Below are 27,303 nucleotides of genomic sequence, written 5' to 3'. Positions count from 1 at the left end.
CGCACGCGCGGCTCGCGGCGGAACAGCTTCGCGCGGCGACGCTCAGTCTCGTCTGTCGCAATCCAGTGCAGATATACGTGCAATTACCCTGTCAACAGTGCTTAAAATCTCTTCTGGTGCTCGTGGCGTTGCTCCACAAACGGTGATCGATAACGTTCGCCGACCGATACGGCATCGATCGTATTTTCTGTTCGCGCGTTACACTGCTGCGAGAAAGAGTTTGGATCTCGCGTGTCGCGGCCACGTGAAGGAAAAATTAAACGTCCCTCCGTCTCGCGGTTCACGGCGATTCGAATCGCCGCTGTCGCCACCGCCGCGATCCTCCGGCAGCGTAGTTTCGCGATCAGTCGGTACCGCACGCTGCACACGGTGAGTTTGACGTTTCGTTTCGGAGACAACGTGTAGTGACGAGTTTCGTTCGGGCAAAAACGGTGGCGTTCACCGCCCACTTTGTGTACCATGACTATCTCATGAGACTGCTATAAATCAATTGTCAGTTTATAACGTACATTGATGCATTGCCAAAGATCCTCCACACTTTCCGTGTTTTCGTAATCAACGTAACGGAAACATAAATACGCGAGTGGTGTGCTAGTGTGAACAAAAAGACCAGTGATTGAGACAAAAAAAAGAGAGGTTATCCGCGGATTCGAGATGACTCGCCACCTGTGGCTAAAAGCAGCATTCGCTTTCTTCGTGATATCAGGTAAGCTGTCGCGAGTCGCCATCGCGTTTCATTCGTATTTGGATAAACATACGGAAGTAGAAAATACATATGTGAAACACGATGCGTGTTGAGTGTGTGTTGGCGCGTGGGACGCGAGTAATCGCGTCTAATGTGACAAAATGACAAGGATCATCGGCTCTCTCCCTCTCGTGCCGGATGAAACATTGTCGTGTGACACGGTGCCGTTACTTTTTTTCTTAGCACGTTGTCCGGCATCTCGCCAACGCGAATCAGGGGGCGTCGTCGTTTCTTCCGTACCCTTGGTCAGCTGGTGGTCCCAAAAAAAGGAACGTGACTGAGCAAAGCGAGAGAATAAAATGGCGGGGAAAATATGTCTTACGACGACTGTTGACACTATTTTGTTTGGGCTGTCGCGGGAATCCTTTTTTCATCGTTATGCCGGAAGCGCGAGGCGAGGAGACAAAAGGAAATACGCTGAGCTCGCGAAGCTCCGTTAAGCAAAGAAATATTTTTTGCTTCTGAAACCAAGTGTGCAAAGGAGTTACAAGGAACAATGTTGAAAGGAGCGTGGCTTTGTACCTTTTCGTTATTGTCCCAGCTGATTCATTGAAATTGTTCTCCAAGGGAGAACGCGTGGATCTTGTGATTTCTATCGTCGAGATATAGGTATCGAGGTGAAATTGCGAAGGAGATGTACGTTCATTTGCATCGAAGGACAAAGAGCGTCGAAGAACCCTCTAGTGGCCTTTCTCCCGTGTGAATCGTACGAAGAAGAGGCTAGAAGAGATACCAAGCCACATTGGTCCACGAACTTTGTTGCGGTAATACGCTGGTGCAGTTTACCGCGTTCGCAATTATTCTTCGTTTTTTATTTCAGACGATATACCATTCGACATACGTACTGTATATAATACATATGTGAACTACGATTATATCCGTAATGTGAAATTGCTCGATGATTTCGTACGAGTAGCCTGCAACGACCGAGTAATGACTTCGAAATTGGCAAAGGAAATTCCGGTGCTCCATACAATCAGAGTTCTTTGGAAATGCAAATCGATTTCATTTCTCTTTGGAACGATTTCTACGCGTAGCGGTGCTCTTTGTCGTGGCTCGATATCTCGGTGCACTGGCCTCTATCTTCCTCTCTCCTTTGCTCATTCTGTCCCGAAAGCGAAATATCCTATCTAATAGACAAACCTTAACGAGTCTCTTTGCAATTAAGAAACTATTGCGTCGGCATTTATCGAGTTTTCTCTATCGACGTTCGATGAATGATCCCTAGGAACCGTGCGCTCATTTGGGGTGTTGGCTCGTTTGCCTTTGGGCGGAAATTCAAATCGCAGAGAAGAAGGTTATCCCTTAGCCCGTGTGGCAATTCCCTTCTCACCGTGTTTCTCGATCCCTAGCTTGATTACACTCACGAAACTTCGTTGTCGTCATCGTCGTTGTGTAAACTCATTTGATTCCGGGGTCTTGCTTTTTCGACGATTTGCAACGGTTGCAGTCGCCTCCTTCTGGAAGCTTCGCTCGTCCCATCGCTGTTAAACGAGCTAAAGCTACCTTTTCACGGTACGGATACTCGAGACTAGGAGAATCCACGCTCAGCCTTGTACATTGTTAAGACCGGATACTTGACTAAGCTGAACCAAGAGAGAAAGAGAGAGAGAGAGAGAATCACTTTTGACTGCCTTGGTCGAGTGTAATCTCTGTGGTTGACTTGTGCACGGAGCGAAAGCAACGATTTACGACACATTAACGGGCCACGGCTGTACCTCTCTCGCGGAAACTTTACAGAGTGACTTAACTGAAGCGGGCAACTCTCTTTACTGCCGACGCTGCTTGAAACTCCTTAACGCGTGTATTAGCCAAGCGAACCCGCTATCAGTTTCGGTAATAATCGAGGACTGCCTTACCGATCTTAAGAAAATGACACAAGTTAATCCACGAGTACGAGAAACGTCAAAGTGGTTGCCGGCAACTTCACTGGTGTGATAGATGAGTTCGGTCTAGCAATCATAAGTAAGAGTGTATACTCGATTGTATTCTCTGGCAACTTGCTTCACAGCTGATGGCTATAAGAGCGAAATCGATGTCGGAATTACATAATGATGACACGAGGCTGTTATAATTAGCTACTTATAATTACTGTAATTAGCTTTCTTATATAATTGTTTACTGATAGATAATATTAATGAATTGGCAAACGACAGATTGTAGACTATAAATTTCTATTATACAAACAGTCTTCATAATGTCTACGTAGGATGGGATAATCAGCTGACTTTGTACTTTGTAAAACTTATAAAATTTTCTTATCGAATGTTACTTTATTACCCATTTTATTACTATCACGTAAGGGGATCTATTAATACTGATACCTAGGTACAGTTCTGTGAATTGTAAAATTTCATTCATTATATTAACTCATCTTTGAAATGAAGAATTATTAATTCTTCGATCAGGGGTGGTAATTTTATTATTTTATCAAAGAGTCATTATGATCCCTGAATTAATTCACATGAAAGAGTGGCTGAAAATAAAAAGTAATATCTTCTTATTGGAAATTTCGTCTCCAATTAAATCGACATTAACAATTCATGGAATATAGTACCTATTCATCGTATTATACGATGAAAGACAAATAATAAAAGAAACATTTGCCACTGGATATTTGTGATCCATGTAAAATTAATTGAAATTATCTTTCCTGATTTTTGACGTAATCGTATTCTACGTATTACGTCTGTATGTAGGTTGTGCTCAGTAAATTTGCAACATCGATCAAAAACAAGAAAACGAGAAAATATTATTCTACATTTCCTATTCATTGTTTTATATACAATTACCACCTTCTGAATTAAAATACAGTTCGTTCCATTGCTATATGAATTTGTATTATTGATAACGTGTAATATTGTACAATTGATTGAAGAAGTTTCATCATTTTTAGCATCAAACATTGTTAGTTTTACCAAACTGGACACGTTAACGTTATTGTTACGATATCGTTTATCTTTAGCTACAAACAGCTGGATTTTAATTGGAGGTAACCATGTCTTTGTAAATTACGCTGCCTGTTCACGTCACGTTGCATATTCTCATTTGACGAGCTTTGTTTGAATGCCAGCTGGTGCAAAAACTGTATACATAATTTCTTTGATGTTTATAATTTATTCATCGCTGTCGTTCTGTTTTTGTTGCTAAGCGAATTTCTGAAGATCGTTAGCTGTTCCTGTATGAGTGTACTTTTGTAATTAACGTACCGTCAATTACATTTGATTGTTCTTTGCACGATGCCGCGTCGAAGAAAGGAGTTTTAGCTTGAATTAATGTAAATGACGTCGAATAATAGCCAGGCTTTTTCACTCTCACGGATATAAAGCTACATAAAGGAGCAATAAGTCCACGTTCTCCGTGTCATTAATAATCCATTCGTTTTTCCAGTTACAAACTTTTAGAATGCTATTAATATTTTTTAAACTCCGCTTTACGTTTCTACGAATAAGAATAAGGTTACACACATAAAGAATCGACTACGTTTATTGGAAACCTTTGAGAATTGCTTCGTGCCGTAGAAATCAGAAACACTTTGCTATACTGCTGTATAGTTAAGAATATTGAATACGTTTCTCCTATATAAAACACCAACAGCGACACGTATAACGTACGAATTATTCTATTAATCGATTCTTTATTGGTTCAAGTTCGATGAAACTCGAGGTCGATAATTGATTCGTTCATTCGACATGTTTGAATGAAACATTTTCGCGCCATGCGTAGGATATATCGTTGAAGAAGCAGCAAAGGACGCACCGCATATGATTGACCATAAAATATATCAGGCATATGACATTGCATAGCATGACATTGCACAGATTATACGGTGTCCAACATCTTTAAATTCAATCTTGAATTTTACGCGGAACAGTCAAATTTGTTTTATATTATGAGACACCATTAGTCTTTAATATAACGACGGAAGAATGAGAAGATATCATGTGTCTCGTTAGGAGTCAGACTGGTTAATTTATTATTTGTTAATTCTTAGATTTCATTACATAGGTGTGTACCCATTTTCGAGGAAACGTTCTTGAATGCTCGTGAATTCGAATTTTTTGTTTTCGTCAGAGGATCAAGAGCGATTAAGTGGTTCCAAAGACCACGGTGTATCACGTACTGTCAATCTTTGATCGTAATAGTACAAGTTATCTCGTTAAAGCGGGAGAATATTCTCCAATAACTAGAAAACTCCTCTTTGAAACTCTGTTCAGAGGCGAGGGTTGGCTTCCGTTGAAGATTAAGGGCAAGCTTTTTATAAGGGTAAACGTTCGCTCGGAGCAGCGACCAAACGAGTTGAAACGAATGCCTCTCTTCGTATGTATGAGCATCCGAAAGGATGGAGGATCACGGGAGGACGAAGAAAGCGAAGGTAGAGAAAGAGTTGAAAGAGAAGCTGGCAAAGATAGAGAGGAGAGGTTAGGCCAGTGTCTTTCGAGTAGATGGCGTGACTGTCGACCGGAACCCCGGGGGGGTGTAATTTCATCTCGCATTAGCTAGGGAAAGTCCCTGCGGGATACGCTGAATGCATCTTACGGTTCGCGGACTTCTTCGGGGCAAAGAAAGAGGAAAAAACAGCCGAGCCTTGAATGAACCCGCCGGCTTTCTTGAATTTCCATTGCGGCGCAACTGCGCGTCACCACGGCCTGCATAGCGACCACGGCAAGGGCCACGATATCGCAAGAACTTCTATCGTGCGTAGTTACATTCACGCTTCACCCACTCTATCTTCGCCTTGTTCTTTTGTCTAAAACGTAAACGAAGATCACAGGAGGGAAATATCACAGCTTGAATACAAAAGTGATGAAACTCGAAAAATTGTATAATTATTCTTTTATTTTGTTAGAAGAAAATTTTTTAAGCGAATGTTATCACTATGCTAATAAGAGGAACGCCTTACTTTATAGTTAAATAGAAGAATTTTTATGTAACGTAATGGAAAGTGAAAATGAAGAAGTTGTAAATTACTCTCCAATATGTGAGTATTATGATGAGCAATATTCTTAAAACTTCTAATTCGATGAAAGAAAACACACGTTTAACTGCAGAACGAAATAGAAAGACAATTTTGTTAACATGGCATTGATCTGACATCGTACTAAATTTTAAAACTGTTTTCTTACGGAGAATACGAAATTATTCTATTCTTTACCTGTAGGCTTCACATGTATAAGGTATGCAATGTACTATAATAATCTGTGGATATATTGTATAAGGATATATAGGAGTGGGAATAGCCGCGTAACGATGAGAAAGCGAGGGTGGAAAACAGAAACCTAATCGAAAGTTAGTGGCAGGAGAATGACTTCGATCCGTCGAATCTTTACTGGATGAGACATTTAGGGCAGGATCGAATTTTTATACCAGTGTAAGGTGATTCAGGATGGTTGGCGAAGCAATTAGATGGGCGAGGTATTCTTGCTGTGAATTACGACGTTCTATTAAGAACGTACTCGCTACTTCCGAACGTAATTGTTTGGTTAACGCAGAAGTAAATGGAAAGTTTTCTGAAAGGAAAATTGTATTATAAATCGGCGGCATTTGACGTTGTTTCTTTTCTTTCTATTAAATGGAGTTAAGCATAATTATCTTTCGTATCTTATTTTTGTGGATATATATAGGGATATAGGAATACAAGGTTTTGAGTAATTAATATTATTAAAAGTATAAATCTTTATATGGAAATAAAAAAATTGACTAATTAGATGTATATTTTTTGTATAATACAGCAATTCACTTGATAAAGAATAAAACAATGTAGATTTTGCTGCTTCAGATACGTTTGTATGTACCTACAGCAAATTATAGGAAGGTTAATTGAAATTAAATTTTTACGATAAAAACACCTATAGATACGTATTATGAACAATATTAACGCAAACTGGTAAAAAACTATAATTTTCTAATAAATCGATCGTTTAAATTGCCCGTATAAACAGTACAAAATAACTTCCTCGAATTTAATAGAAAACGTTGTCTTTAAATATCATATAAATGTTCTGTAATTTTAATCGACATTTGTTTCGATTTTTTTTTTCATGAATCAGTTTCCCTGTATTAAGTACTACATATAATCACAGCAGTTCTATCAGACTATAATAATAATTGATTTTTCTATCAAGTATTTGTATGTTTCATTAAAAGTATGTTTAGTATTTGTATAAATGTACGTTGATGTGTATACGTTTGGAATGATTTATTTTAAGAATGCTCTTTACAGTGAATGAGCAACTGTATACGTAATTAAAAGTTTCGTTTATTGCAGGTTTCAATATTTTCATTTTACGTTGCCGTTTGTATTGATTGCAAAATGTTTGTGAGTAGAGAAATGTTTATTCAACGTGATATAATAAATGTGTACTTACATCTACATATATCTACCCCTGTATAGCCTTAAATGTGTTACATGAAATCGAATTTTATTTTATGTCCTTAAAATTTCTTTATTAGTTGAATTAATTGGAAACGAGAATAATCGAAATTTTGTAGCATTTCACAGTCTCGTACAAATTTCATTTATTTTTGTATATAATAAAGAAATTGCATATGATGGGTTAAAAAGAAATTGTTTGTAGCAAAAAGCCAACAATTTACGAATAATCATTTTTTACGAAATTAAAGATAAACGTTATAATGTCACTTTTTATAAAGACTTTCTATAATATACATTTACGATAAAAAATAATTACTAGGCTGCGGATATTTATGTAATCTTATATTTTCTTTATATAGCCAAAGAGATGGAATTGTAGAGATTTTTTTCGCTCATTCGAAATATTATAAAGAATTGTTTACTCTAGATATTTTAGACATTTCTGTATATCTAAATTTCCCATGAATCCATAAAAAATCCTGTTATCCGCGCTGCGATACGTTAAAATTATACCGATAAGGAATAAAAAAAAGGCTGGTAAATTTAAATTTATATCTACAGAGTGAGCAGCACGGTGTCCGAAATAAATCTTTCAATATCGTTCGGCACACAGCATCGTCGAACATAACCTCGTTCGATAAATACACCAGCACACGTAGATGCAAATAAACTGACTTTGCCGCTATCATTTAACACAGTTGTCAAAATTACACGTTGACATCCATGAAAGGATTTATCGCAAAATAATATGCGTAACTGTGTCGCTTTTGATCTACACTTTTAGAATCCGCGTGCTGGAGGTATTTAGCGGGGTTTCCACGGATGTTTCAAATGAAAACGCACGTGCGAACACGCGGCGGAATGCTAGCAAGTGGATACGAGAGGGCCGTAAAGAGAAGACTCGGAAAACGAAGTAAAGGGGAGATTGCCGCGTAATTTTAGAAACGTCCGTGAACGTAAAGAGACGGTGCGCCGTACATCGAGAGTGAAGATGGTTTAATAATATACACAAATGTCCAACTGGCGCGAATGCGATAATAAACGATTTGACGTGTATGAGCGTGCACGCTGATACGACACGACATTCCTAGCCAACAGTGAGAGATTATTATCATTAGAATCTCGAACAGGAAATCGCATCGAGGGCTTTGTACGGGATCGTCTATGATCACCCTTTCTTCTGATCCTTCATTCGGAAAGTGCGTCGTGTCATTGAAATAGATAGTCGCTGTTTCCTTTTGGATGGAAATAGAAATGATAATTGAAGGTCTCGTAACAAAGACGACCGGGAGAGTAAACGAATATTTTGGCATCTTTAATTTCGGCTCGTTATAAATTTTCGATTTCTTAAACAAAATGTTCGTTATATTATATAAATGTAAGTATATTTGTAACTATATCAGAGAAGAACTATATCTAATTAAGTCATCAATTGTCGATGCTCAATTGGTATTGGTGGTAATGATTTTTATAGAACCCGTTACTTTTCATTCGACAATAAGTTATGTTTATAACATCGATTCGATGTTGTGAATTGAGTTGCATTATTCTCGACAAGGTAAATAAGTTTTAGATTTAAAGGTATTGGTCGTTTTTGTCACGTACTACTCGATTGATTTTAAATGATTTCTGTATTTAGCTTCTCACGTGTGTTTCTAAATATACTCGTGGTAGAAATAGGAAACATTAAAAAATTAATATTCGCATTTATTTGGATGGACTAGGTAAGCAAGAAAGTTTTCTCGTTTCTTTTATGGCGGGAGATGTTGAAAACCAGGCTGAGTCTCGTCAGAAGTCAAAATCACGAAATGTATTTGCGGTTCACTGCTTTCTTCAAAACCTTTTACTAATGCACTGTAATTGGGCATGGTAAACATTCGAAGAGATGAACGATTTTAGCTGGAACCCACCATACATCTAATCTTTTCAAATCTAACAATCGTTTGGAACACCAATAGTTTAAAAATAATGAGTTTAGAACAGAAGTGATATTAAAGACTTTCTTCGCTTTCTAACATTGTAACGATTTAATAAAAATTTACCGAACTCATGCCCTTTCATTAGAAAATTAGTAGAAGCTTGTTTCTTACTTTATGGAATGACAAAATTTTTGGTTACGTAACTTTGATTCTTAATTTATGGAAGAAATGATGATTATGTGACAAGAATTTGAAAACTAACATAAATGAAAAGTATTAAAATAATTGACAAACACATCTTGTATTTCACAAGTACATCCAGGCGGTTATATAATATACATATATTCGTATAAAGAATAATAATTTGCATTCCATAATTCTGATACAATTAAATTCTAAATGGTTTCATTAACTATATAATCGGATCTTTGTTTTATCCGTGGAATATTCTATTTGCTTTGAACCATTATGTTCCACTATTATAATATTTCGGAATTATTAGCTGTTTTTGGTTGCATTTAATGTAGTGCGCTCTCTATTCTATTAACATTTATTGAGAAACAATATGTTTTCGTACAATGTCCATCACGTCATAATTACATTTGAAACGTGTTTATATAGCTTATTATATCATATGTTATGCATAATTATTGTATAATCCATTTGTCATTTAACTACTGTATAGCTTAATATTCATTCAGATCAAATAATGAAGTATATTGTTATCAAGTATCTCATTCGGTGGTTTTAAGATCATTCAAGACATTTTTCCGATTGTATAATTTTCTAAAACATTTTGTTATCTCATATAATTGTTGAAAATCATACAAGAGTATACAGTATAATGGATCTTTTACATTTACTGCGCGTCATATCCTATTCATTTCTACTTTCATAACATATATAACATTTTACTAGTTTTACAATCTTCAACAACTATTTATACTAAAACTAACTTTCCCGAACACTTCTCAGGTTAGTATTAATTAAAAACTTTCTCTCGTTACGTTCTTATATTTCTTCCATAAGGATTTCAAACGTGCACCTAAAAAGATAATTTTCCTGGAGATTTAAAAACTTCAAATACATACATACTTCAAAAAATATTCTCCGCTATATTTTCTGCCATCAAAAAACACTACTTATAACGAAGTAGTCTTCCCATGCATGTATAAGAAATTTTTATCGTTTCAGAGAGTATTCCCTCTTTCTCTTTCCTTTCATTGGAAGACAGCACCTATAACAAGATAATCTTTATGGAGAAACTTAAGAAATTTTAGATATTTCAAAAAATATCGCCATTCTTCTTTGTTAGAAAAATTCTAGCTATGTCGAAATAGCTTTTATTGTACCGTTTGTGTATCTACATCAGCGTTCCCTATCTCGTTTAAAACACGAGGGACGCAAATCCCATTCGTTTAGTATATTCATCAGACAATGGTGTTTACTCTTTTTATCGAAGATGTCCATTCGCTAGTTTCCTGTATAGCGAACAGTTTTTGGAACCGCGAAACAGAATATATTTTAGCCGTGTCAGGAGCATCAGGTTCGACGGTGGTTGGATATTACCTCACTTTTCGCATATTCGTAGCATTTCGCCGCATTATGAGTCCGCCTACATGCGTAATGATTGTCTCGCTTGTAAAAATGCTCCCGTAAACGAAAACTTGGAGTCTGCGGTTTATTGGCCAGGCTTGTGACCCGTTATAACAAATGCGACTACCGTCAGACCATCCGAATGTCAGGATAGTTCAGAAACTACGGGTCGCAGTTGCGGCAAAAGTATGACGTGATATTTTCGCGATATAACCTGCCACGCGGTTCACAGTACTTTTTATTGGGATACTTTAGCGAATTTCGGACGAAACACGTATCGCGTGAACTCTACTGGTGCACACGCGTTTCGTCGTTAGAAACAACCGTGCACGTCGACATTTGAGTTGTTCTGAAACTAGACAGTTTGGTCAACTCCATAAATTGAAACGTGGAAAAAAATAATTACTTGTAGAAAGTTTATTGGTAAAATAAGCCTGTAAAATTTGACTTGTAAGTCAAACGTATAAATTCTCATGATCTGAAAAATATAGTGAATTTTTTATAACCATAAACGTAGAACATTATTTTTTGAAGAATAGCGGTGAATTGACTTGCATCACTATGATTCTTAGCCATTTGAATTTCGGCAAGAGAAATGATCAGCTCCAGATCTCTGACAGAGGAAATTCTAAGCTGGGAACTTCTCGACGCGCACATTTCGTGTGTTTCAACATTTTCTGTTTGAATTCACAGTGTTGTGCAAGGGTTTACAGCGAAGAGATAACGAACACATTATATCAATGGTATATAGCACACCCGTGCTATTAATTTTCAGCGTTTTGGCCATGAATAGATGATTTGCGTGAAAAATAGAGGAGAACAATGTCTTTGTATCTGCTGATGATTAATACGTTGATCTGAATAGGTTTTGAAAATTTTTTATATTTTCGTGCAATGACGGGATCATTTTTGAATCGATAGCTGCAATATGAAAGCTATGAATAACTATGATATCATCGGAGTAGTAATTGCTAATACTATGTTATTCAATGCCGCTGAAATATAAAAATAAAGAGATATTTTGTAACTTTTAATAGTTTTTAATTTAATACAATTTTCTAGCCATTTCCGATGAATGTATTGTTATACGATTTCGAAAATATTTATTTCATTTTGTATTTTTGTGATATTAGATACTATCATGTTGCACGTTGTAAAATAAGCAACATTACGCACATATTGATTTACAGAAAAATTTAAAGCATGCTAGTGAAAGTATAATTACATTAGTAACGCTCTACACACATGTCAGTAGTATGTTAGGGAATTAATTATCTTTTGTGTTAGCCATTACTACATGTAATCAAGTTGAAATGCAACCGCTGATTTAATTGTACTCTGTGTGCTTCTGGTAGAAAATTAATTATGAATACAGTTTTCATCCGCATTAACTCATTCTTCTATAATGAAAATCACATTTCTTTACTTCTCTTCTACATTTCTTCTCTTTATTGCTTAAATTAAATCCTTTCTTGTATATTCCAGTGAATTAAATCTTTATTTTTACTCTATCTATGGAAAATTATCAGTAATATCTATTCCTTAACGTAACAATATAAGATTCTAAATTAACCTTAGAATGCAAAAAGGGGAAGAAATTTCAAAACTTTTCTAATATACTTGACAATATAATAATGATTTTATCTCATATACAGAATTTTATACGTGTACTCTTAAAACCACATGCCCTTTAAAAAAGCCTCCCTTCCCGCACTCCCAAAAAATCAATTTCCTTAAAGGTTCACGGTAGAATACCTCTTTAAATCGTTTTGAGGCAATGTGCTAGCCTAAGAGTAGCATGGTCGATTCTTTCTCTTGGCTAGGTATAACTGCGAGAGGAAATATCGCGGTTGTTGCGGTAAAACATGTTCTCTTCTGACGTTATCAAAATTCCATCCATCTCCTACTTTTCCATGCAACCGGTTCGCCTCTCTCTTTCTCTTATTCACCTTCACTGGCACGGACACAACGGTAGCAGTGTTCCCACGCGTTTTTCAAGGAAATACGAGCTCAGGATGAGAAACCCCGTGTGCATAATTCGAGAGAAAATCCCGCGGGGCGGAGGGAAGCATTCGTGACTTTCGAACAACGAGAGGTTTTCTTGCCGTCTACGCGCGTTAATTAATCCCCTTTCAATTAGGAGCCACGCCCTTCTTGCTCCGACAAAATCCCGAAGCGCGAAAGCTAATGTCTACAGGGCCACTTACCAATGTGGAAGCGAGTGTGAATTCGAAACGGGATCGTCTTGCACGGGCGACATCGTTTACTTAGTCTCCTCTATGATCGTAATAATCGGGGTTAGGAGATTTGATAGCGTTCCTATTGCGATGAGAAGTTTTAGACGGTGTGCTGGTTAAGAAGTTGGGCTAAAGATAGGCCATGTTCTATTGAGACGAGATACCGTGATATAAGATATGATTAGCAGTAGCTGTTTTTCTTCTTCCCTGCATGTTGAATAGTTGCTCGTATTGAAAGTACGATATAAATCTCTTGAATTTAATTGAAATGGAAAAATCATGGATTTTGATAGATGAATCAGATTTCAGAATACATATTACTATACGATTACGATTGTTTCGTCAAACTACAATAATAATAATTCATTCTTATATTAAGAATTTTTGTATTTCATTAAGGATGTGTTTTTATGCGAGCGTTCGTAATATAATGTGAGGTTGTGACGGTGTATTCGTTAAGAAGTTGCTGGAGATGGAGTATGTTCTATTAAGAGTATCGAGACAAGATACCATGGTGTAAGATATGATACGATTAATAGAAACTATTTATTTTCTTTCCTCGATGTAGGCAGTATTTTATTTTACTATACTTCCGTGCACAACCCTTTAAAGTTATTTTATAGAAAAGGTAGATTAGTATATATGCAAGAGAAAATTCTATTTCCGACGTAGCTTTTTGTTTCGAAGTGTATAGAATTAAATTAGTCTTTACTTGGATACGAATATTTATCTTTGTCAACGAGAAACCTTTGACAGATCCTTTTGAAACATTTAAACATCATAATAGAGAATTTCGTTATCAATGCAGTGGTTATTTTGGAAATAAATAAGAATTTTAGTACAGTATTATTCGTATACATTTTTTTAAAACAGCGTGAATAATTTTCATTCAAAATATCTACTCGAACAGAAGGTTATCGAGGAATATAATTTCAGTAATCGTTTCCATGTATTTTTTTGCCATACCCTGTTGAACCCCTGGGTAGTTTAAAGCTTCAAAGGATCTCATTTCTGAAACTTCAATATACCACTATGTATTTACTCCGTCATAAGAGATTTGAAATATTTTCGTTTCGTAGAAGATGAAAGAAAGCTTTTCATGATAGATCATGCAGAAGAATAACTATTTTCAATCTGGAATATTTAACCAGCGTCAAGTTAGTAGAAAATATATTTCAGAGATATCAGATATTTCTGTAATTTAATTGAAATTTGAAATTTCTCAGTATCCGGACATCTCAAGGGTGTGATCAATTTTACTATAAAATAGATCAATAATCCTGCAACCTTGTAGTAGACAATCCACTTGTCAAGAACGTTGACAATTTCAACGTTAATTGAGAGTTGTCGTCGCCAAGCATATCACGACTGACCTACTGGGATTTCATTTGACAATCATCGAGCATATTGATATTATAGCCCTAATTCGACACCGTCAAAGCGACTTGCTCGCAAGATTAATGCGCCCATTCAAGGGATTCACGTACTTACACTTACAAAAGATTTTACTAGAAATTCAATACATGAATCGATTCTATTACATTCTTCGAATAAATACAGAAACATAATGATCCTAGAATCGACATGTATGAAAATTTTAATTTCCGAGGATTCAAACTTGTAAATTGCAGTACGCTCTGTATTTAACGTCGACTATACGTTATTGTTTTTCAATACTCTGCTTATACAGCAAATTTGTTATCTTATTCCGATTTATTGTTTTATTCGTATTCTACAAAAATATACAATTGCGTTGGTATTTTCTGCCAACTTGCAGGAATTATTCAGAATATAAGTTCAACATAACTGCTTTAATAACCTAAATTGGTATCATAACTATTTTCAACCCTTGCCAAAAATACTTCAAAATTTTGTTCCTCATAAGATACGACTATCGTTTTCGCTATAATGGTAGTTTTACCATACTAAAGAATTAAATATGTATACATTATACGTATATTCCTTCACGACGAAGAAAATTTCTTCGGACCTCATTAGCCTTGCATGTAATGCTATAATTATTGACTAAATCTATACTACAGTCCTCGAAGTGTGTCACAAAAATGGGTGACGGATCTATATTCTATATATTCTGCACTTCGTCTACGATGCAATACTCGTTACTGTTATCGACAGTTGTAAATCTTATATAAATGATTAACCAAGCACTAAATACGAGATTATTTATCATTGCATAAGGATATTCGATTCAAACAAACGTTACAGTTTGTAGTAGACCAAAGGACCGCGTTGATGTGTCTTTAGTATTTCAGAGAGGCAAATTTCAGATGGATAATTTAAGTTGCGTAACGGTAACGTTTAGACAATTATCAAGTCGTTAACAGAGGCAACTCATCGGTGAACGTATTTTCTTTAACCCCAAAGCTCAGTTTATGTTGCTTAACGGGCTATAGTCAATGTTTGCTCTACGAACGTGGAGCGTAGTCTTCTCTTTTATCGCCCGCTTACAAATGGATCCAAACTCGTATAGCCGACGAAGAAGGGGCTGACTGTCGGGAACTAGGGGAGCCACGAGGGTTCTTATGAGAATTAGTTTGATGAAAGATTTGTATATGCTTAAACACAGATAGATATAAGATACTAGAAGCGTATCTTTCTGTGCTTAATTTTGACACGTTACATTAATTTTATATCAGAAATGTAATAAAACACTTTGTAAAACGTTACAAGACATTACAATGGAGATTGTAATAGGGGATTCATTATTTTAATGACTTTTCGGGTCTATCTTTAGAAAATTTTTGTCCTCGCTTTTTAGGTTTTCCATTTTTATATGTTAGAATTATTATTTTAGTTTTATTTGCATTTATACGTAGGGAACACATAATACGATAGATTTTAAAAATATTTAAAATTAATCTAATCATGTAGAATCATATTAATGGGAAGCTTTTTCATATTAAATAAACTATCTCAAAAATAACATAATATTATACAGAAATAATATTTTCCATGTTTTCAGTTTCACAGTATTAAACAACGTTATATACTAAATATATATAAACAATACACCATCGTTATTCAGATCACGTTAATTTGCTTGTATGAACGAAATAATTGAAATAATTTACGTTACTTCACATAGTGTTTTTAGATTATTATTATCCGGATTATGATTTCGATATCCGAAGTTATTTGGAAAATTTGTGTAGGAGCTTTATTACTTTCTAATAAAATATGTATCAATGAAAACAGAGAATGAAAGAGATAAAGTTGATGCAATTTTTCAAGTATAACGAGGTGAAGATTCTTATTAATTTGAGATCCAATTTTTCCCTATGAAATGTCGCGAGGTAAATTTTTCTTTAAAGATTCTAAACGAAGATTAAACTTCCGTATTTATACACCGACATATAAGTACGCATCTGAAAAGAATATCTAATAGCAATTACGCAAGCGTTACTGGTAACGTAGCGTACACCTCTTTTAGATATCGAAGTATTTTATGGATGAGATGCAGCAGATGCTGTTCACAAAGATCAAAGCTCGTGCTTTGATTCAATTTACCACTAAAATAAAACATCTATAAATATGGTTAAAATTATCTGAATTAATTCATATCGTGAAACCCTAATACTGTTAAAAAATATAATTAAAGTACAAGTGGTATTCGAAGACAAGTTGGGGATACAAATAGGATGTTCACAATAGAAAAAAATTGTTTAACATTGTAATATAAGAATTGTTTGTTCAAAATGTATAAAATTAGGTAGAAGAAGAAATTACGAGGAGAAGAACATGAAGTAAATTCTTAGAACTCTCTTGCATAATTATAAAGTTAAATAATAGAATTGAATAATGTAAATTAACTGAAAAAGAAAAAGTTGGAAATGAAACGTTACATTAATCCAATATACAGGTCTTTCAGAAGTTAGTAGAATTAATTCGAATTAAAATGGATAAAGAGAAATTTAGATTTTCCTGTACAAGAGCAAATAATTGAATATATATATCTCTGTCATTTTATCAAATAATCGTAGGTCGCCACAGATCGTCAGATAAATGTGGTTTCAATCGAATGATTTGCTTTGAATTGTATATATTGTTATTAGAGATTGTTTGGAGGATATCTACTGAAATTAATCAAATAGTAATAACTTGATAGTCTCTGTAGATTCCTATAATATTTAAAAGTATCGTGCGTACTAACAATTCGGTTAGTTGTAATGGCACGTCAATTTGATATTTTCACATATATAGGAGTAATATTCTACCTCAAAGGATTCTATCTCAGTTATTCGCTATCGTATGTTTGAGGAGAAAGTAACCGATATGACGTCTGCATGGCCAATAAATGGTTTCTGCAATAAAACATTATCATAGACAATGTTTATAAACACGAAGTCAAATAAAGAAAGGCTGGTAATAAAAAACATAACAATCAAACTGTATTCAGTCGTTTGCAAATTTTATTAATCTTCAAAGTCGATTTCTGTGAAAACGAAAGTTCCAATAAAAAATTGTATAGCAATTTTCTTATTTTTTCACGAAGAATCATCTTCTTATACTACGATCACCGCTCCATCCTATACCTTAAATCGTCGATCATTTATGAGCATAGCTATATATTTGAGACTTTTCGGAAGGGAAGTCAAGGGAATTTCAACTGGAAGACCTTTGTTTTCGCGCAATTTACGTTGAATAGAAGGCAGGTAAGCCATTTGAAGTGGCGGAACAGAAAAACCACGCGGTGCTCGGCTGGGCTTCATTTTCAGACCTATGTTTATCCTGAACTTTAAAACACTCTTCCTAACTGCCTGCATGTTCCGGTCAAAACAGAAAACCACCGCGAGATTAAACCTTCCTCCTTTTCTTATTTCTTCTCCTTTTCTTTACTTCAATCGAATAAACTGCGTTTCGTTGAGCCAGTTCCGAACGAGGAGGTCAGATCATCTTATCAAAATTGTTAATCGAATGAAACGTGTTTATACTTTTATACGAATCGATCCGAGTGATTGGAGTATTTAATCTGGGCTAGCAACACCTTTCGACCGTGCGGGTAATTGATTTTCCTTGCTGCCTCAACATCCACGATCCATCGAACTTTTTACACTCACGGGCATGTATGCGTCGATCAAGCAACGTTTCGCGAGCAGAAGAACTTCTTACCTTAAGTGGTAGCGATTTTCCTCGTGCCTGTTTCCTTCGGAAGCAAACCGGAAGCGTAGCGAGTAATGGAGCGATGAAGGGTAAGAGAGCAGAGAAAAGGTCAGAGCAACGGGGTTGAAGGGAATAATTAAAAAAAAGAAGGGGCGAAGAAGAGGTGAAAAAAAAGCGAAAGAGTCGACCTCGTTTGCCCGTAAATCGTAGCACTCTTCGAGATAAGTTTCCTCCACGTGGTGGAATTCGCAGAATTCGTCCCCGTGAACTATGGTACCGTAGATTATAAAGTATGCAAATATGCAAGGGATGGGACGGATGGTGGGGAAAAACCCGGGTTGAACAGAAATAGAGGAGGATGGAGAGATTACAAGTATGACAAGGGGTGGGCTGAACCCAGCAGAGGTGAAAGTGGAGGAATAGCAAGTGGTGTAAATCCAATTTGCGCAACATCGGGGGTTACAGCATTTCATTCATTAGCCCTTATTAGGCTGCATTATGCAAAAATGAGTCAACCTGTGCAGCGAACCGGAAATTAGGCGCGCACCACCACCCACTCCGCTGTTTCTCAGCTCATAGTCTCTCATCTTGTCGCGTTAGCTTTCGTAGGTGGATCAACGATAGCGTTATCGTTCCACGAACTACTTCGCTAAGGTTACAGGAAACTTCTTTGTGTCTATTATTAATACGTTGCCATATGTTTACTCGTGTTATTGCTGTTCAACCTCTTGCTACTCGATGCTACAGGAAAGTACATGGAAAGCGGAACAAGCGATAACGAGCGAATCTTCTATGCAGAAATAAATCAAAAAGTTTTTTACACGTTGCCATGTTCCAACTTTGGATTTTGGATATATAGAAGCGTTTAAAGCGTTGATATAGCGAGACAAATGAAATTTACATTAATTTAAATATGAAAGAACGCGTAAGTATTTGTTTGTACAGAGTATTACTCTTGATATAATTGTTTGTGAAAATTAATGGTATATGTTATTACTGATTAAGCGTAGCTGTACCGAGAAGATTTTAACACGCGTAGTTCGAGTATAGAGACGTTTTATTTGTAATTTATTCCTTGTCAATTTACGTTATTAAGTTCTGTTTTTTAAACAGGGATCCCAAACACTAGCTGAATATTCTATTTATCGCCCTTTCATTTCTATCTGGATACACAGTTTTGTGTAGTTTATAGAAATTGATATACATTCTTATAAATATGATATATCTTTCGCAATTTGTTAAATATTTTTATTTTACTGTATTATGCGCAACTTCATAAAAGAATATTATTATGTTTTACATGAGTATTACTCGTTATTTCACTACTTGAACATCGATAAATTAAAGTAAAAACACATCAAATAATATCTGGGAATTTAAACATTTTTAAATGCGCATGAGATTTTACTTTAAAAATTAAAATTTTGTTCAGAAGGTACAATAATATCCTTACATTATAGCATCATATAATGTGTTACTATCGTTACCTGTAATAAAAGCCTGATAACATTAAGAAAGGTCATTACTGAAAAACAGGAAAGTGGGTAATGCATCAAAAATAAAATTAAATTAGTCTGAGAGGCGAAAATCGACTTCAATGACAGAAGTAAATTAATTCATTTCATATAATGGAATACCTTACTTATAAAAGCTTTATTTTCATTAACTTATAACAACGGTAATTCTCTTTATGGATGAAATATATAAATATGTTGATCGAATATTGAATAAATGCAAACACATATTCCTGAGTTATCTATGTATTGAAACGCATATTGACAGAAGTTATATTTCGTTATAATAATAATTATAACGATGTATGTAATTCGAATATTAATGTTTTAATATCGCCTGTAATTTTCTCATATCAATTCTGTATTAATAACTAATAATATCTAAAAGAATGTATAAAATCTAATTTGCATATTTTTTGACCTGTAACAAGGTAGGAAGCATGTTGATAGGAAAAATAATTATCGTTCCAGAAATGACAGTTTCATATACTTTGAATCATGTTTGAACCTATTACTGTCTTTTTTCTTTGTAATAAAGCAGAAAGTGAAAGTAATTTAAAAATATAGTAGCCTGAAGATAGGAACGAGTATATTCATAACTGAGAATAATCTGGATACTTTTATAAAAGGCTAAGGAGATTAAGGGACTTCAACCGTAATGTTGTTTACGTTCTGTAGAAATTTTACAGAATTTTACATTTCTAGAGATCGAGAAAGAAGCTAATTAAATACTACAATTAATATGTAACGCTTTCGAAAGGATGCTTTAATAAAAGTAGTTCAGTTTGAATAAGTCACTGAACGATCAGCTCTTTGTGCATTTTTATATAGAAATTTATGATCTCCCTTTCGAACAAAAAGGGACTCCGTTATTTGAATCTGACTTTCTCAAGGAGGGCATAATCACCCACCTCGCTCTGTTACACTCTCTTATTTTGTGTCACCAATAATTATAATCTTATAGTATCTCGTAAAGCATTTGGTTTGTTAAAGAATTTATGGGTTACCATTGGGACATTTTACAGTTACAGCACAAACGGAATTTATGAATGGTTGAGTCCGTTCGTACAACCATGTGGTCCGTGTTCTATTTCATATTTCCACCGAATACATTTTCCCTGTGTATTGTGAAAAAGTGGATTTATTCTTAACGGATGTGTTGATTTTAGGAGACATGGATTTTTACCTATTTCTTTCGTTTCATTTTCTATGTATCCATTTAGGAGAAAAGCGTACACTTTTGTTTATATATTAATTATTAATGTTATATATTTGTAAACCGAAGAGTTTCTATGTTTTAATATCATAAATCAACGTGAAACGTGTACAGCGTAGCATTCCTAAAAAAATTTACTTAAAAATCTGCTTTGAGAAACGTGTGCGTTTTACTTCATGAATTTTAATGCCGTTTTGAAAGTAAAACACATGGAAGCATTAATTTTTATTATATCCCATGCAAGAATTTAAGGAAATAATAGGAAAGTTTTGTCATGCTTTGCAATGAACGTGCAGATAAAACTTTCGGAATATTATATCGTCGAATGTTACATTTTCGTTTAGCGTGAAATAGCATGGTTATTGCTAATAAACGTTGAAGGCTACGGCAGTTGTACGTAACTTTGTAATATGTCTCTTGAATTTCAGGATTTTTTCTACAGGAACGGGTAAACTATACGTAAAAAATTAGCACAGGTTTTGAAGCTTGAAAAGTTAGCTGTGAATGGGCCATGAAAAGTGTTCAAGTTTAATCCATAAAAGGTGCGTAGTGTTGTACCATACGTTGTAATTTATTGGAGTACGTATTTCGCAGGAAACTTCGGGATAGAGTTAAATCTAATATCGTCCTATCTGTAGTGCCATATTTATCAACATTTTCATCCTGAGAATACTATATTACCTCTCATAACAGAATGAATTTAGCATGAATATACTAAGGTAGAAGGCATTTTTCGCGCGGAATATAGATAGAAGCTATTTAAATAGAACCGTGGCTCCTTTTATATACCATTTTGCTTATTAACAACGAATTATTTGCGTTAAATCGTATTTAAACGATGTTCGCATTTAAAATATCTAGTGAGTATTTCTACGCGTTTTTAGGGTAAAGTGCCGTCATTTTTTTAATTACTGGTTTTGTATTTTTATTCTCTTGTCTAATTCGTCTTGACTAAGAACCTTTATTGTCCTTTTTCTTATTTTGGATAAGCAAAATACGCAAAGTCATGGAGGCTATAAAACGACAACTTTTTAAAATTTTGATTATTTAAATACTTTCAAAGAATCTATATTACTAGCTAAATTATAAAAACATGGATAGATATATATATATACAATATATTGGCAGAAATATTTCTATAGTTTTCTCTTAGAAAGATTCTAAATGAGTGATTTTTATACTAAGATGTTGCATTAAATCTGCTGACAACTGCTGATATTCTTATACTGGACGTTTGCTTTCCTAGGGACTGCTCTTTTCGTATTCTGATATATTTCAAACGATATGAGATGTTTTACAGAGATAAAGGTATAGAAACGATTCCGGAACGGCGACGCGGGGCACGTAGGAAAATCCTATGCAATCGGTAGACCGATCGTATTCCAAGAGGGTAAGAGGACAACGGCGTTGACCTCATTCCACACATACCGCAAATCGTACTTTGTTCTCGGGGTAGTCGATTTCCGTCACTACAAATTGACCAATTCGAAAAAAAGCTGCCAGGGTTCATAACCACATTTTTAAATCCCGTATGTTTCGAGCATGTCACGTTCAGGATTTGCAATAACTGCACGATTCGTGTCACGTTGCATGAAACTTTTATACCTTATTGATTTTATTACATTGGATTACGTCATATGGAATTGCGTGTTATTTTATTTTGTGCAAAGGACAAAGTAATATTTCTGTACTTTGAGGGATATGCCATATCCTTAGCAATAAATGTTATTGGATAAAAAATATCACAAAATGATATTCTTCTCTCTAAGATAATACAAATTGTTATTCTGGTACACTTCTACTGATTAGGCAATGACAATAATCTCGCACATTTGTATATATTCTGTTACTTTGCTTATATAAAAAACACCACCCTCTCTTCGTACTTCGTTTAACAGTACAGCATTGTAAATCTGAGCATAGTACAAGTGGTCAGTAAGAGCTCAAAGCTCGCCCTCATTCAACCGAGAATGTTTCGTGGTTCAACATCGAGATTAGCACACTATTACCAGTTACTACTTCGAACTAGCAACGAGCATCGTCATCGACGTTAGTGTCGGTCCATTCCTCGTTTTCACCGAACCTAATTAACAGCTTTTTTCGCATTTTCTGCCTCGTTCCACGAGGCTTGCTTTTAAATGCATGCTTTTTGCCCCGAGCTCGTTACCTCACAGTCAATGAAGCGTAAGAAGTAATTAACGTAAACGTTCCGATGGAATGTGATCAGCAAACGTAGCCGAAACGAGATCGATCCTTTCCATTCCGGAGGATAGATCCAACATCTCGTTGGGATTCTAAGTTGTTATTTTCGCGAGAAAGTATTCGAAAGAGCAAGGCAACATTGGTAGAACAAGAGTTTCGTGATCTTAAAGCGAGAAGCAAGCCGGCATCCAATAAGATGGGAAATCGTGTTCTTCTGTATAAGCGAATTCGGTATTTTCTTGAATTCCCTCCGCTTTCGCGTGTTTCCCAGCTTTTTGTTCCTCCTGAAATAGCTCTACTGCAACACGGATTTCGTTTAATAGTTAGATATTGCCGAGCACGGATTTTATTTACGAAAAAGGGATAGACGTTCGTGTATATATATACTAATAAAATGAATGTTGTATACAATGTAAGTAGGTACGTGTTTATTGAAATTAAATGTTCCTTCTTCATATTTCATGTGTAATAAGGTCTATAAGGAATGTATACACATAAGAAATACGAATGAGACAACGCAGTTTGTAGAAGACATCTGTAGATAGAACAGAATCAGCTAAAGATTAAACACAGCAGCTGAAGATTGTGTATTTAATTCGTTTTTGGTGTGAAGTACGAAATGAAACGTATGGAATATAGGGCGACTGAATTATGTGAGCTTGTAAACTAGCAACAATTATTAAAATAATTAGTAAAAATTAATAACAATATATTTCAAACGTTACATATGTTAATCAAAAATAACTTTACGCGTGTCTTTAAAGTCATATTTAGTATTATTTAACCCAAATATTATCCTTTAAATCACATCGAACGAACATTTAACGAAACAGATAAATCGTAAAAATGACAAATTTTGCTGATGTATAAAATACATATTTGCCTACCCTTGAAAGCTTCCTACTGGGAAGAGAAATAATTTTATTGTGCGAAACAGTCAGCACGTTTATTTATAAGGAGAAGACGACGCTTTTACTCGCTATAAATAAAGTTCCTGACTCGTTAGACGATGCAAGGGAATTTCGTACGACGAGAAAGTACGAGACGATTTTTAACTTTTCCAGATGTGCTAGCGCTCTTCTCCGACACGCCCTGGCTGCTTATGCTCTTCCGGGCAAACGGCGAAGCGGCAAGTCCAATTGGGAATGATTTAAAGTCGAGCGTATAAAAACGGGATGGTTTACATAAGTACATCGTTGTCATTCGCGGTAGAGTAGAGGAATCTTTTCAGATCCCATCGTGCGGCCTCAGATACCAGTGGTGTCTCATTAAGATTTTTTGTTAACACTAAATGAAGTAGTAAAACTCGCAGACTGATTTCCTTTGTGATATATGAAAAAAACTAGTCTGTACACGAACGATAATATAAATAAATTTTTGTTCCATCAGTTAGTACTTCTCTGAGTTTTCTACTTGTTAAATATTTGTTAAATTATAACAAGTTGATGATAAATGTTCGCGGCTTAATTACAGTGGTATGACAACTGATAAAATAATTCAGGTTTCTTTCGGAACTTGTAGCAGAACTTTGGAGGAAGAATTGGAAAGAAGCTAATTGAAAATAAATTGGAAAGTAATACCTATTTCTTTTGATGCCTTTTTCCCTGCTTTCTTTTCCTTGCAGTTGCAAACTTTTACTTTGGAAACATTTCCGAATAAAACTCTTATCCTAGATTGAAACGTAGATAAATTGCTTGATCGGTTATCAAACGGCTGATCGTAACTGGAAGCTATAAATATTTTATGTTACCTGCCATAATCAGTGCTCATGATCAATAACAATTTTGTATATCTACAAGGTATGAAATCCTCAATTAATATTGTTGGAGTTTAATTAAGTTGGTTACTTAATATCGATATTTAATTTTAAATTCGAGTATTATATCTTATTTTATATCTAATATTTTAAGTTAAGTTACTAACATTCGATCATTCAACATTCTTAGTGTATACTATATCTCATTATAAAAAGAAGCATAAGAAGATAACGTACGGAAAACTGGGATAATATAATCGATCATAATATTATACCTCCTATTTTTACATTGTTGCTTTAAAAAATCATCGGAGAAACTTTGAAACTACTTCCAACTCTTATACCAACATCCACAAACTACATCCAGAAACTCACCACGGAATTCGAAAAATTATAGTAGGATAAGTGTCGGAAACATCTGTGTAATTCGTTTGAAACTGGATGTCGGACGATCGCCCTCGCCGCGCACGCGGCTGTATTTAAAGAATAATGAAGTTTGTCCAGAAAACAAAAAAATACTTGATGTGAAGAACGATCGTTGAGCCGGCAAAAGACGGGAAGAACGCGCTCGAAACGCTTTTCCACGTGCACCAGCCCCCTTTGTTCTCGAGCTCCGTGACATATGTTTCGAACCCTTGAGGCCCTTTCTGTATCACGACTGTAGTGCTAACGGTAGTTGAAGTAAAAGGCTCAAGGCACTAGGTCACAGTCGACGTGGCATTCAAATGCTGAATCTCCAGTCGAGTTTGCTTTATTGTTAGCCGAGCTGAATATTTTATCGGTTTTTCGAGCGACAGGAAAGTTTTGCGGTAACATTGGTTATACAAACACCTCGAGCTACTTGTTTCACCTCGGCTTACGGATCTTACCGACTATATTTAACAAAGCAAACGAACTGTTTCATATCCTGTACCACTAGTTTGAATTGTTTATCTGCCTGTTTGCTCTGGACAATCGTTCGTTAAGATTTTTTCGAAGTCATTATTGGAGCAGCCAATCGGCGTTCTTTGTCTAAACATAAGAATAAATATATTGGAAGTATGGACAAACGCAATAAGCAATTACATAGATACATACTAAGTGTAAGAAGTGTAAGTTACTAAGAAGTAATCAGAAAGATTATGAGTAGCAAATGAGAGTGCTTTGGTTACGTTGACCGCGTCGAGTAAAATATTTTTCAACGAGTATAAAATTTTTAATTTCGGCAATAACAGTTATGATTTCTCAGCATAAATAAAGTTACACCGCGCTACCAGAAATCTAGCCAAATCTTTGGAACACGGAGATTGTCCTCTACTCTAGAGATTATATGTTATAAATCAATTCCCGACCTTGTCAATGGCTCCTAAAAATATCATCGCATACACCTAAAAACATGGGGCTGAAGTGTGTCGAGTCTGAAGTAGCGAGTATACTCGACGAAGCAACGATCTTAACGCGTCGCCATAAATACGTCGTGACGATTTGTGAAAGCAATGCTGCTTTTAGAAAAATTGAGCTTGTCAGCCCTGTAAAATTTTTCTGGCACGGAAGGCGCAAGTAATTGCTTCGAAGCGCATTTTCGCTCGCGCGTTTCGTTTGTGCATCAATTCTCGTACACGGCTGCGCGATTGATACGAGAGCAGGTGCGCTTATGGCCGTCATAAATTTTTTAGATTACACAGCGGATAAAATTCAGGAACGAATGGAGAACTCGCCTCTGCTTGTTGAGTCGAAGTAATATCGAAAATAGGATTATTCTTGTCGATATTAACACGTATTAGATCGTGCACGTTGGAAATTTCAATTTTTAATTGATTCGTTTTACATTGTAGAAACCTACATATAATATTCTCGTGTGCGAATTAAACCCACGCGAGAGCTCGTTACACGTTTTAAAAAATTCGCGATACTAGCAAATTTTCCGTCAAAGTATAATTTTTAATGCGCACTTTTGTCGCTCGATTAATTCAACTGGCAGGAAAATGGATTAATACCTTTGGAGGATATAGATATTTCGATTAGAAAAATGTTAAACTAACGTTCAACGTTTTAATAGAATCAGCTTTGACAAACATTTACGGTCAAACGGAACGAAATTTGTCCCGAGCGGGATACGTTCCCGATACATGTTACCCCGAGTAAAGCTTGAAATCGGTGTATTATATTTGAACGAGTGGGAACTATAAACACACAGTAGTGTGGGCGAAAATGGAATTTCAGAAATCAGTATTTGAAACGTTAGAACGCATATTTTGTTCATCTTCAATTTCCCGAGCGTTTAATTGGAACTCGCTTTTGACCGTGCTCATGCTAGCATTTGTTAGAAGAGTGTTCCAATTAATTCGCCTCATCATTATTTCATTCGCGTTTTTTCTCTATCCCTTTCTACCTTTTGAAAATGACTAATACAATTGCATAGCTATATTTCAATTGTCTGGCAATGTCGCAAAGTCCACGTACCCCCGTTGAATTGAATAACAGCAAGCGAATATTGCAATATGAATCGCCTTCCATTTTTTTTTTTTTTGCATTTTAACTGTTAGTTTTGTTATTGCTTCTTGGGTGAGAGATTTATATAATGTTGCAATTACTTTTATATTCCGCCTGCCGATGAACTATTTTGGTTTAAAATGTATGCA

The 27,303-nt window shown here is 35.4% G+C and overlaps 1 protein-coding gene across 1 annotated transcript in view; it reads left to right on the top strand.

Moving 5' to 3' along the window:
- The first annotated feature begins 42 nt into the window (after positions 1–42).
- LOC126920759 (uncharacterized) overlaps positions 43–27,303 on the top strand; it is a 212,134-nt gene continuing 184,873 nt past the window's right edge. The window contains exon 1 of the mRNA XM_050731512.1: positions 43–706. Within this exon, the coding sequence (XP_050587469.1) occupies positions 655–706 (52 nt within the window). The 5' untranslated portion in view covers positions 43–654. The remainder of the gene's footprint in view (positions 707–27,303) is intronic.

Source organism: Bombus affinis, chromosome 9 (genome assembly GCF_024516045.1).
Source record: "Bombus affinis isolate iyBomAffi1 chromosome 9, iyBomAffi1.2, whole genome shotgun sequence".
NCBI classification, from domain to species: domain Eukaryota; kingdom Metazoa; phylum Arthropoda; class Insecta; order Hymenoptera; family Apidae; genus Bombus; species Bombus affinis.
Note: the sequence above shows the minus strand (reverse complement) of the source record. Positions and strands in the feature narration are given on the sequence as shown.